General features: G+C 40.5%; 1 protein-coding gene across 1 annotated transcript in view; it reads left to right on the forward strand.

Annotated features, from left to right (window-relative positions):
* The window catches only part of SAMD12 (sterile alpha motif domain containing 12), a 556372-nt gene extending 544205 nt beyond the window's left edge, over positions 1–12167 (forward strand). The window contains exon 5 of the mRNA XM_044005137.1: positions 3268–12167. Within this exon, the coding sequence (XP_043861072.1) occupies positions 3268–3290 (23 nt within the window). The 3' untranslated portion in view covers positions 3291–12167. The remainder of the gene's footprint in view (positions 1–3267) is intronic.
* Positions 12168–13910: the final 1743 nt, after the last annotated feature.

Genomic DNA, 13910 nt, shown 5'->3' on the forward strand with positions numbered 1-13910 from the left:
TTTCATGATACCTCTTTTAGAGAAAACCCCAGTTAACCTTTTTTCAGCATGAGCTGTTTCCATGTAGTCCATCCCCTAAGAAGTCTCAGTCATAGGGCCAGTTATGTCAGGATGACTGGCCAGCACCTCATCCTGAAGGGAACTTCTGATACCACAGACAGGATTCTGTTTCCAAGAACCAAACAGCTGACTAGGGGTGTTGAATGCTCCATGGCCCAATCAGCAGCTGAATAGGTTCTCCATCCCCACAATTTGCCAAATTTCCACAGGACCCAGGAAGACCCAGGACACTCTGCCACAGCCCAGTGCAAAGATGTTACTGTGACTTTAGGAGATTCATTTCTACTTTCAGCCACCTCATCTAACAGAACCACTCTTCCAGCATTGTGCAACACACACAAAACACAACAAAACACAGCATGATGTTCCAGAGTCATTGGGAAGAGTTTAAATGATGTGTTGTTTAGAAACATTTCAATACAAAGATGGTTAAAATTCTACGAGTTATTTTGCTTTGAGAAGGTGAATCCTTAACCATCCAGAAAACTATACTATTTATGAAAACACATCCTGAGGGTCCTAGACAGCCACAGTTTGATTCATTTTTTAAAAAGAGTTTGTTAAGCATAGTCTTTGTACAAGGTCTTTTTATTTATTGCTGGGAATAAAGATGTTGTAATATTGTTTTATTTTTATTATTATTATTATTATTTGGTGCAGGGCAATGAGGGTTAAGTGACTTGCCCAGGGTCACACAGCTAGTAAGCATCAAGTGTCTGAGGCCAGATTTGAACTCGAGTCCTCCTGAATCCAGGGCTGGTGCTTTATCCACAGTGCCACCTAGCTGCCCGTGTATATTGTTTTAAATTGTGCTTTTCTTATGTCTTGTGTGAGTCTTGATTTTTCAACTGTTTCTCAAGGACAGAGATTATATTATGTCTTGGGTTTTATTTTGGGTTTTTTTCTGTCACCCCCAGAATGTGTAGCCTAAGTCTAAGCATGCAATTGATGATCAATCTGACTAATCATAAAGAAAAACCAAGAATTCTAAGAAATGCCACCCAAATAGAAGCATGGAATCCCTTCCCTTTGTTAAGAATAAAAAGTGATCATTTTACTATCGGCATGTGCCCCAAGAAGGTCAAAAGCAGAAAGAGAGGGTTGCCACATATCTACCAGAATAGTCATGACAGCACTATTCGTGGTAGCAAAGAACCAAAAACAAAGTAGGTGCCCATTAATTTGGAAGTAGTAGGACAAACTGTAATTGATGCATTAATGAAATATTAGTGGACAGAAATAAACAATGATTGGATTTAATCACTGTCTATGCTGAAGACTCTCCAATCTACCTACCTCGAATCCTGCCCCAAACTTTCGGCTCACCTCCATCTCTTATCTCCAACTTCCTTTCAGACATTTAAAATTAGATGTCTGATAGACATCCTAAACTCAATATGACCAAAATGGAATTCGTTGTCTTTCCCTCTAAACCCTTCCCCTCTCCTATCTTCCCTATTACTGTCGAAGGTAACACCATCCTTCTAGTCCCCTCGACTCTCAACCCAAGAGTCATCCTGGATTCCTCACTATCTCTCATCCCCCATATTCAAGCTATTGCCAAGGCCTGTCAATGTCACCTTGCTACATCTCTTGAATATGCCCCCCTTCTCTCTGACATTGCTACCTCCCTGGTACAGGCCCTCATCAACACATGCCTAGATTATTACAGTAGCCTTTTCATGAGTCTGCCTGCCTCAAGTCTCCCCCATTCCATTCCATCTTCCATTCAGCTGCTAGAGAATTTCCTAAAGTACAGGTCTGATCATGTCTCTTCTCAATAAACTCCAGTATTTCCTAATCTGTGATCAAATACAAAAATGCTCTGTCTGGCATTCAAAGCCCTTTCATAAGCTAGTCCCTCCTACCTTTCCAGTTTTCTTATACCTTACTCCCCTGCACATACTCTGAGATCCAGTGACACTGTCCTAGCTATTCCTCAAACAAGATCCTCCATCTCTCAGCTCTAAGCATTTTCTCTGGCTGTCCACCATGCCTACAATGGTATCTCTCCTCCATTTTGCCTACTGACCACCCTGGCTTCCTTTAAGTCCCAACTAAAATTCCATCTTTTACTTGAAGGCTTCAGCAACCCCTCATAATTCTAATGCCTTCCCTCTCTTAACTGTTCCTATTTATCCTACATTAAGCTGGCTATGCATACATGTGTTTGCACTCTGTCTTCCCCATTAAATTGTAAGCTCCCTGAGGGAAGGGACTGTCTTTTGTCTCTTTATATCCTCAGCACTTAGCACAGTGCCTGGTACATAGTAGGTGCTTCATAAACGTTTATTGATCGATTGCTAAGGAATCAGAGAAACAAAAAAAAAAGATGCGTATGAGCTGATACAAAGTGAAAACAGGAGAACAGTATGCACAATGACAACACAATTTAAATGAAAAGCACACTAAAAGGAAGCAGAAGTAACTGGGAAGATTTTTGTGGTCCAAGAGAAAAGACAATTACACCTTCCTTCCTCTCAGCGAGGCAGGTAGGGGAGTACAAGGACAGAATGTGGCATTCACCAGCAGATGTTGCCACTTTATGGTTGTTTCTGTTATGGTTTGTTTCAGAGAATTCTGTTGGGCTTTAGTGAGGAAAGTTCATAAATGACAGGGGTCTAAAAACAAAAGGTATCAAATAGGTGCTTTAAAAAATGAATTAAAAGTTACATGTTGTATGACTAAAATGATTGATAACCAAAGTAGCAATGACTATCAGGGCAAGCTGACGAGCTCTGTCAGGAGGCTTCTTTTCTTCTACTTGTCTGTATCTCTGGAGGGTTTTCCTCTGAATGACAGTATCTGCCCTCTGGTAGGAACACCCAATTAAACTGTGCACAGAAACACATCTGCACCTCTTGCCCCAATCTGATCTCCTTCCAATAGATTTATTAATGGAAAGAATCACAGGATCGGATGTGACTCACAGGGTTGAGCTAGTCCATCCCCCTGCTTCCAGGGAGGGCAGCCTCCATCCCCTCAGTAAGATGGGTATCCCCCCTGTTCTTATGTCTCTCCGGGGAAGATTTTGTAGACAGCCTCTGTCAGAGCTCCCATTCTAGCATTGAGCTGCCTTCACTTGGGGCTCAAGGCACCTGTGTTTGAACAGGAGAACAACAATATTTTACATGCTGGAAATGTGCAGGTTTATACCAGGTGAAGTAAATGACTTTCCTGATTTTTGTTCTTTCATTTCTTTTACAGCCTCAACAGAGGGTTCTCCATAATCATGATTAGCCTCTAAAGCTGCTGTCCTGCCAGTTGATATGAAAGTGGCCTCTCCCTCATGAAAAGTCGAAAAACAGCAGTGCCACAAGACGACCTTGGAGAATTGAAAGATTAACTGAGCTCCAACCACTCAGTCAAGATGATGGGTTTGGGAAAATCCTGGTTTGCCATGGATTTAAAATGTGGCACATCATCTCCAGTGCTAATTTGTTCCAAGTGGTCATTGACAGACCATTAGCTGGGAAATTGCTTCCAGTCTCCATCACTGTGCATAACTTGAGTTCCCTTTGGGGAACTCTCTGTGCCCTTCACTAGAAGTCCCATTTTAGCATGGCAACTACTGGATTCTTTTATTATGTATGCAGATGGCATGATGTTTTAGGAACCATTACAACAGTTCTGCAATCTCAGTGGAAATGTTCACAATATTACACCCCCGATAGGAATGTAAACATGTCTCGTATCTGTTAGTTATGCCGTCTAAAGGTATTCCGTTCAACTATTAAGCACTTTATAGGTGAGCTCTACACAGAAGAATTAGCACGTTCTGTATATGTGAAGAAAAAAAAAACTCAAGGTGTTTTTTTTTTCTTTTTTTCCCCAAAATCTTGTTCTATCTTTAGGCTGAAATTGTCCAAGACAAACTCCACTATTTACATATCCTTCGTGGTTTGTGGTATCTGGGTGTAAATATGGTTGTGGTACTGTTAGATTTCATCTCATAACATGTTATTGAACAACTGTCTTGATTCAAGCCAGGAAGAGATGAGCATGAGGGTAAGAGATGGACCATGGTGATTATAAGACATTACCTATGATTTTCTTATACCTAGATGCCCTCATATTGCCCACAAATATAAACATCCTTATTTTTCCATTGTGCCGCTATCAGCTTTCTTCTAATCAATAGAAGCAGAGATCTTGAAAACAAGGAGACAGATTCTATTTTCATCAGCAACCTTGGCTTAGTGAGTAGTGAAGTCAAGAGAATTTGGTCATATCATGGCTCTTGCTTGCTACAAAATGTTATGAAAAGAGTCATAGTTTTGTGATCTCGGTGGAAATGTTCTCAATATTATATCCTGAATAAAATATAAACGTGTTTTGTGACATGTTATGAGCCTAACAGACTCATAGCATCATAGGTAGAACCTTCTAAGGCAAAAAATACAAAGCAAATGGCCAAACTGTATCCCACAAGAAGGAAATGAGTCAGTCCCCACTAGGATTTCTTTTCCCATAGATGACTTCTAAGCATCCGCAGTTAGTTCTCTTTTTGCTATTTTACCTTCAATATTTTGGGGGAATTTTTTAGTTGTATTTGAACAAAACCCAGTGCTTTCTATCCTCAGTCCTTCTTGGAGTATCAGAGCCTACATGGACCAATCCTACTTAATTGTTCCAAATTTGTTTTCTGAAACCCAACACCACTATTTAACCTGAGTCGAGGCCAGGAAAATTTATCTCCAGGGGTCTTCACCATCCCAGGGCCTCGTTTATGAAGCCTAGAAAGTGACTTCTTTAAAACCACATGTAATAACTTGCAATTGACTGGGTTCTTCCCCAAGTGTAGCATTTAGCCGTATCTTCAGACCCACAGGCTCCATCTAGTTGACCATCTTCCCAAGTCTTTGAAAGGGTTTGAGCTCATTGTGCTTCTCTTGAAACCTCCCAGAAAAGGGGAAGGAGATTCTTTGCAAACCAGTGAGTCAGAGGGAAGGATGGATAAACATAAGTTTATCAAGAGAGTGCTAGAGAAAAAAGCCTATTAAGGAATAATCCCCAAGAGTCTGTAGGGACTCTTTCTGTACCACCCTAATCATTCCCCACCTATTCCCCAAATAAATGCCAAGAGAGGAAAGTATCAATGCAGCCCAAAAGGGGCTTGTTGGAGTAGCTTCGAAAAAAGCTGACTTGAAATTTTTTTGTTGGTTTTTTTGTTTTGTTTTTTAGTGAGGCAATTGGGGTTAAGTGACTTGCCCAGGGTCATACAGCTAGTAAGTATTAAGTGTCTGAGCCCGGATTTGAACTCAGGTACTCCTGACTCCAGGGCCAGTACTCTATCCACTGTGCCACCTAGCTGCCCCCTTGACTTGAAATCTTTATTCTTTACTCTAGGGTAACCAAACTTGGGCTGATCAGCCCCTTATAATTCCAGGCCTTTAACAGTACCCCTATTCCTCTTCCCCAGCTGTTACCATTGAGTCATGCAAGTAGGACTGATTCACTTCAATCTGCTTTACCTTCTCCTGCTGCTTTTCCTATTGATTCTTGGTATAATTCCAACCCCAATTTTTCCCCCTCTGGGGAGCACAGCCAATATTCCTGCCATGCCTCTGGTCCTTTGCACATGGTGGTCCAATCAATAGCCACCAAATCTAAGGCACCATGGTACATCAGCCACAATGGTGAGACTCGGTAGAAAAATCCATCCATTCCATCCATGCCTTATTCCAAGCTCTTCCCATTCCCAGTTTTCATCTTACTTCCTATTCTGTGTTTCATGTCCTTATGATAAATACCAGTCATACCACCTTTCCCCAGCCCCACTCCATCCCACCCATACAGGTATATATATCCATATGTTGGGTAGGATATAACAATAAAGCACAGGATTTGGACTCCACATAGTCCTCTCAAAGAACGCCTGCCAGGTTCTGGAAACATCGTGGCAATCTGGTGCCCATAGAGCCTCTCCTGGAATCCCTGAGAAAACTGTCTACTAGCTACCATATTTGGTCACTTGCTTCTGTCTCATGGAACAAATTAAAGGATATTGACATATTGTCTAACCCTTTGGCTTTGAGGAAGTGCAGTCTGAACATCGAGATAAGTCCATTTCCCAGATTAAAGTCTTATTGTGGCTACTTGGAATAAACAAAGGAAAAAAAATGTGCAAGAATATAAATGCCCATAAATCCATTAAGGAAATAAACAAGCCTTCTTCTTTTGCTTTTTTTTTTAAGTCTCCCAACTTGTTTCAAGTCAAAAGGGCTCGTTAGAGTCCTGTTGAGTTGACATTTGTCAGAAGACAGTTAACCAAGAGAAGGACTCCAGATAGCTTTTCTAAACATGTATTAGTGCCTGGCACATATCCTTCACTGAAATAGCTGAACTACTATTTTTCAGATAGTTGTTTTGTTTCAGTGATTCCCAGAGATGGTTGGAAAGCATAGCACTATAAATTCAAGGACAGCTTTGAGTGTGAAATGGATCTAGTGGAAGCAACATTGAATTTGGAGACAGAGGACCTAGGTTCAAAACCTGCCTCTGTCACCTGGATGACATTAGGGCAATTATTTTTCCTCTCAAGGGCCTCAGGGCCTCATCTGTAAAAAAAGGGAGTTGAAGTAGATGGCCTCTAAAGTCCCTTCCAGCTTCAAATCTATGTACCTATGGCCCTACCTTGGGTCTCTTTGGTGGCAGGAGTGTGTGTGGGGAGGGGGACAGGGGCTGAGCGTGCATAGATTAATCATGGCATCCTCCCCTAAATGGTAAGCATTCTTCCTTGAGTATCATGTGTGGAGTGACCCTTCCAAGAAATTTAGAAAGGGAGAGGGAGAAGAAAGAGACAGAGACAGAGAGACAGACAGAGAGAGAGAGAGAGAGAGGGGGGGGCAGAGAGAAATGAACATTGGTCTTTGTTAGAATTTGGGGAGAATATGGGGCAGGGGAGGCAGGGTGAAAGTAGTATGTTGTTGAAATACTTTAAAACTTTAAACATTCACTTTTCTATTTTCTCAAAGCCTACCCCATATCTTCCTATGAACAAGCAGACACACACCCACCACCTTAGAGGAAAATATAGTCTTGAGAATGAATAGGCATGAATAATTATTAGGAGCTCTAGGGTGCCAAAAAGAGATTTGGGAAAGAGAGGAGATTAGCTAACTTTCACTAAGGAATAGAATTTAAATTTAAAAGGTTGCATCATTTTATGAAAATACCCTGGGGTTCTCAGACCTCAGAGATTCCCTCTACACGTCCTACAAGGATCTCAGAATTCTCCTAAAGGCCAACAAGGACAGACTAGACAATTATGAGTATGCAGTAGAGTTTTCACAGCAAAGACATTTCTAACTCACTAACCCACTGATACAATCCAACCTTCTTTAGTTTCCCAGCAAATACTGAAATATGCTTTAACATCCAGGAGGACAAGGAATATCGACCTTATTTGAGAAAATATGCCAAAGAGGAAAACTTCTAATGGACTTCCCCACCCACACCCCATTACCTAGTAGTGCTTTTTTTTTGCTTTTTTTTTTTTTTTTGGTCTGCAAATGTCATTATAATTGATTTGGTGAAGAACAATAAAGTCTCACAGAAGAGAAATTTGCAAGATCCCTGTTAGTTCTTCAGCTCTGATAATCCCCCTGTTTCCAAGTACATTAGGAAGCTCATTCTGCACAGTGTTTTCCTCTATATTCTTTAGAGTAATTTTGTTACTTGACAACTAGACTTAAAGCTTTTGTAGATCTAAAAAAAAAATCTAATCTTTGAAAATGACATAAATTTTCTTTATTCCCTAAAGTCTCTTTTTATTCACCCCTTCCCAAACCCACAGCATATTCCCACCCCATCCCCTTTCTTTCTACTTCTCTCTCTCTCTTTTTCATGGTGCTGTGGGTAGGTTTCAATTATTTGATAAAGAATTCAAAGAGAAAAAGAAAAAAAAACATGCATGGAGTCATCATTCTTTGCCCCCATCCAGATAAATAACAGCTTCTTGAGTTTGATGCGGGAGGAGCTTGATGACCACACCATTGTGGTGCATTGGCTTCCATCTCTGGAACTTGACTTTGAATCAATCAATCAACAAGTAGTTATTAAGCCAGAGTTAGACACTAGAGTAGGCTCTGGGTATACAAGTACAAAGAATGAAACAATCCCTACTCATAATCAAAGGACCCTAATAAAAGTGGAGAGGGCCAGGAAGTGTTTCAACTACATTTCAAGTACAGATAGCTCATACTTTCTTAATCCCCTTACCTCTGCCACATCTAGATGTCCTCCTGTCACCACAGAAATTTCATGAACTCAGTTTTACAAAACAACATTATCTCTGGCTCCCCAGAACAGCCTGAAGGCAAGGGAGGACAGCATCTCCATTATTTTTCTTATGCTCCTTATTCTCCAGAGGGAAGTAAGGGGAGACTTTTACAAGCCTCATGCTCAGCTTTTTTCAAAAGTTGTAACTTGCTGGAGCCCTTGATAACTAGTGCAAAGTAGATGTTTCCACTGAGATTCTAATTCAGGTGTTTGGAAGGAATGATGTGTTTGCTCCCTTACTGGGTCTTTACTATGACCATCTCCTTGACTCAAAAACTTCTGAGACATGAGTAGTGTGACTTGGGAGAAACTTAAAAGGGAAGTGCTCTTCAGGTACTTACAGGATTCGATCCTCCTGCTCTCAAGGAGAATGACTGCCAAATGACTTGAGAATGAGAATGGTTGAGGTAAGGCAGAAGATGGGATGGTTTGTAAAAGACTTGATTGAAATGGGATTTCACTGGTCATGAAATAGTATACTACTGTTGAGGTACCAGTTCATTTTTATTTTCATTAGTTATTGGTAATTAATTGAAATAGTAACAAATTGTAGAGAGTAACTCCCCCCCCTCCATATTTCTAAGCCTTTTAAAATTTCACTCATTAGGATCAAAAGAAATAGTTGCTGATTTCAAGCAGTTTTCCTAGGCTTTAACATAATGAAGCAAAGCTTAAGGGCTGAGCCAGTGGTTTCTATCACAATACAAATCTCTTTTCAGTATATGGAAAGAGGGGGGAAGGGGGGAGAGAATCTTTAGATTTTATTTTTAGAGTGACTTAACTACCTTTCTTGATTTCCTTGAGGAGACTAAATAAAAGTCTAATTATGTGACATAACCTTAGTTTGGGACAGGAGATGCCTCAGGAAGCTCATGGGTTGAGCTTATCAGGCTATCCATTTTCCACTCCTGTCCCTTCTCTCAAATAGTTTGGCCCCCTCCCTTCTTCTGTCTCCTTCAAAGATGTTAGCCTGTTTCAGCTAAAGACATTAGCACTGGTGAGGAAAGACATGCGTGCACGCACATGCACATACACACACACACACACACACACACTTGTAGATCCCACTTCAGTTTAATTTAAATTTTATAGAAGTGATATGCTGCTGTAGTCAGTGAGATCTGGACACTTACATCAACTCCCAGTGATTATTCTTTGCCACAATTAATATTTGGATTTTTTTTTAATTTACACTGAAACAAAAAGAAAACTATGTTCTGGACTTCCTGAAGTCTCATGGGTAGTATTTGCCAATTTTCACTTTCATAGCTCATGCAGTAAGCATTTAAATGCAAGGCCTCAATGGTTTTCTCAACATGCCTGAAAGTAGTTTTGAAATACATAGCTCAATTCCTGCTCATATTTTAAAAAGCAACTGTTTTAGGGGTGGAGACATCAAAAGGAATGTAAATTGATCCTTAGCGAACATTGTCACTTTGGGTTTTGGTTTGGTTTGGTTTTCCATTCTTATTCAACTCTTACCCTAAACCAAAAAGGATTGGAGGTTGACCCTCTTGGAGTTGCTATTAATCCTAACCGGGAAGCCCAGCCAGAAGCAGTGGGTTCCAGTTGCTTTAATTCATGCTTAGGAGATTTTAAAAACCTCTTGGGGTTTCTGGATGATTCCACCACTACTAGTCTCCCTTCCTCCACCAAGAGAAAAAACTGCCCTTACAAGGTTATAGGAGCCACAGCCGTGGTTTGGCTAGTGGAGGCAACTAACATTGCAGAGAGCTGAATAATGCTGGGAGCTTGACTCGTGCAGGCTTGGAGCCACATCCCACATCCCAACTGTAATTCTCTCAAGAACTACACTTCCATTGAAGTGAGACCTGAGCCCAGGTCTCATTGAATTGAATTCTGCTGAAAATCATCCTAGCACCTCTAATCATGCAACTGAAGACATGTTAAAGCAATTCCCAGTTAGTTCAACTACTTAATATCATTAGCCTCTATATTAAATAGCTTTACACAAAATTTTAGAAGAGATCGCTCTCATAGTAAAGCTGCATATTAGCAATAAAGAGCACCTGAGAAGAGACAGTATCCATCCATTGTGGTTTCTGTGCTTAGGTTTATTCTTAGAACTTTGTGGGGGGGACAGCATAGCTAAGAGAAATGGAAAGAATATATTGTGAAACCAGGAACACCAAGTTAGGGATCCAAAGACCTAGGGGTCCAATCCCAGCTCCATCTTTTATTGTTAAACCTTAGGCAAATAGCTTAGACTCCCTATCCTCATCATGAGAAGAGGAAAGAGACCTGCCCTTCCCAATTAGTGGGGTTTTCATTTTCATTAGGACCAAATGAGACAATATATGAATATTGTATGTAGTGTGATCAAAATATAAGGTATTATCAACAGTGTGATCTGGGTCAGAAACTCCATGAAGATAGAATTTCATGAAACACAATGCCTGGTTCTCCTACTTTATGCCTTGTGATCCCCACCTACCATCTTGATCACATCACCACCCTTTGAGGCTTAAACCAGAAAAGAAAGTAGTGATCAGCATAACCCACAATTATCTCATTTGCCAAATGATATCCGTACTGTCCTGTGGATCCCAAAGACCAAGGCAATCATCTGTCATCCTGACTCCATTTCCCAATTCACTGAGCACTCTAGTGAGCTAGCCAGCCAAAGGAGAGAGCTTTGAGTTTGGCTTTCAGACAGGCATAGGTTTTCAATCCCTGTGTTGCTGAAGAGAAGAGGAAGTGTGCAGCTGACAAATGGAGGGTAAGGAACCAGATCATTCTGTCCTGAATTCTGACCATTAGTCACTGTCTAGTAGTGTGGGTTCTGATAGAGGAAGAGAAGATCACACAATGTGACCTGATTTGCAGACTAGGGAAGGCTTATTGTAATATCAGAAGCAAACCAGTGAATACTGCTCACTCCCTCTTTGGTAAACTGCATGCCTGTGCTTGTGTGCAGGAGCACACATTGTCAGCTAGGTTTAGTAAGTGTACTTTGTAACACCATAGCCCTGTCTAGGTCATAGACCTTTTTCACAGCTTCTGTAAGTATCCCATAAGCCAGCACCTGCATCAGCTTCCTGAGAAGGGTTTGATATACAGGCATTTTCTTTTTTCCTCACCCACAGTTGTGTTTCCTCCCTTTACACCATAGCACTAAGTTTCTGTAGACATCCAAATAGAGTGATAACATCGAGTGCCTTTCTTATGGGCATATACTGCATTCCTCTGGGAACCCCAGAGGCAAAAATGTACAGAAAACCTTATTTTTCCCAAATATGAGAATAATTGCACATGATTTTAACCTGTCTATTTCCATATTTAAGTGGCTGTCAACATGTAAATGCCCATTGATTCACTGTCTATTTTTATTTTTATTTTTTTTTGCTTTTCTAATTGTTTTCAAATGTCTTTAGGAAGAGTTGATGGGGAGGCAGGCATTCTTTTTAAATTGAGTTTAATGAAAATTCTCAAAGTTTGTTGTTTCTTCTCTGGTGTCCGTGGGCATGATCTCTAGCAGGCTTGGAAATCTGCTTCATTGTTTTGTATACTTGACAATTTTGTATTCCGCATTATTTGACTTCATATGTGCATGGCAATGTATTAAAACACAAAATTTTTATTACAGTGTAAAAAGTGTTTCATTTCTGATTTTGAACAAATATCCTTGGAAAAATGACATTAAAATTTTCATTTATGTTTTCTTCAGATCATCGGCTTTTCAGAAGAAAAAAGAAAAGTTACTGCATTTCTCTTTCTCTGTGTTAGTTAATGATGCAATTCATGATGGAAAATTGTCCTCAATTATACTGTGTTTCCTGCAGAAATAATACATGTGAAATGAATCTGTGGCCTCACTCCAGTTCCTCCTAACACACAGACTTCTCCAGCACAACCAGCATAATCGGCATGAGCTTGAAAATCTTGGTTATGGGACTAGATCGTGGGAGAAAGAACCTCACCAAGCTTTAGACTTGGAGGGTGGAGAGAGGCTGAGGGAGAACAAGGGAGGAACTTTCTGGGTTGAGATTAAGTCTTCAAGCCAAAATCTGCCGTTCCTTCCATGTTAATGACAAGACCATAGGGCAGCTAGATGGTTCAGTGAATCAAGCACTGGCCTTGAAATTGGAAAGACCTAAATTCAAATCTCACCTCAGACACTAGCTGTGCAGCCCTGAGCAAGTCACTTAACCCCAATTGCCTTAAACATCTGGGGCCCTCTTGCAGTCATCCTAATATATATCTTGCCACTGGACCCAGATGTCTCTGGAGGAGAGAGCAAGGTTGGTGACTGCTCAGCCTTCCCTCACTCAGATCCAATTCAGTGCAAGTCATGACATCACCCAGAGGTCATGGTCCTCTTTGAGAATGAAGGATAAACAACAGTGACAAGGAAGATGATGAGACCCAGAACAATAGTGAATATCTACCATTTTAAGGTCTGCAAAGACTTTACACTTATTATCTCATTTGATCCTCCCAACAAACATATGAGGTAGAGCAATTATTATTCCTGTTCCACAGATGAGGAAACTGAGCCTGAAGGAAGCTAAGTCATTTCCCAGGTTCACACAGCTAGTAAGTGTCTGCATCTGGATTAGAACTCAGGTGTTGCTAACTCCAGTTCCAACACTATCCATTGTGCCACCCAACTGGCCCCCAAACTACCACTCTTCTTCCTCTAAGGTCAGTACAAAATGTGAACTCCATTTGACAAGTAAAGAAATGGAGACCCTCAAGAATAACAGTTGCCTGCCCAAGATTAGATACCAACTCTAGGAGAAACATCATTAGAAGCCAGTGATCAAGCTTGAAAATAGCCTAGCCCCATGTCCTACATCTCAGAATTCCAGACTTCCTGACACATTCACAAGTAACTTTACAACAACAATTCCTGAGTCATTTTCCAAACCGGAAGCAGTGGGTCAGTGACAGGGGTGGGGTGTGAGGAAAGAACCCCCAAAATATTGATACTTTACATAAAAATGACAGTATCAAAAATGAAATTATGGAAAGTTACACTGTTTTGTAAATCAAAGGGCTAGAGAAAGCTCACCTATTATTATTGCTATTTAAGAGAAATAAAAATTTTGTAGACCACCTGAGTAAAAGCCTGTAGGACAGTGCTGGACATGACCACTGAAACACTTTTATCAGAGTAAACCTCCAGAGCATTCATATCTCTGAGCAATCGATCAACAAGCATTTATTAAGCAACTACTATGTGTTGAGCATCTATAAGCAATGTATATACAAATACATATACAAAATAAATCAACAGCACAGTGAATCAGAGTCAGGGTGTATTAAGCAACTTTCCTGGGTGAGGAGCAGTATGGCATAGAGATTTAGAAGTCATTTAGACTGTTAGCACCTCTCTCCTGTATATATCCATATCCCTCAAATGTAGGTGTATATACATATCTGGATAAACTAGGCTTCCGGTTTCCTTTCACTATTTTGAATGGTCTTTGAAAAATCAAGAAAGATATTTAGACAAAGCAATCATACTCTTCATCTTTGTACAAAGAGCAAATACTGATTTCCTCAGGAATTTAGCATCTAACTTCTGGAAAAGGTCAAATACA

Source organism: Dromiciops gliroides, chromosome 1, assembly GCF_019393635.1.
Source record: "Dromiciops gliroides isolate mDroGli1 chromosome 1, mDroGli1.pri, whole genome shotgun sequence".
Taxonomy (NCBI): domain Eukaryota; kingdom Metazoa; phylum Chordata; class Mammalia; order Microbiotheria; family Microbiotheriidae; genus Dromiciops; species Dromiciops gliroides.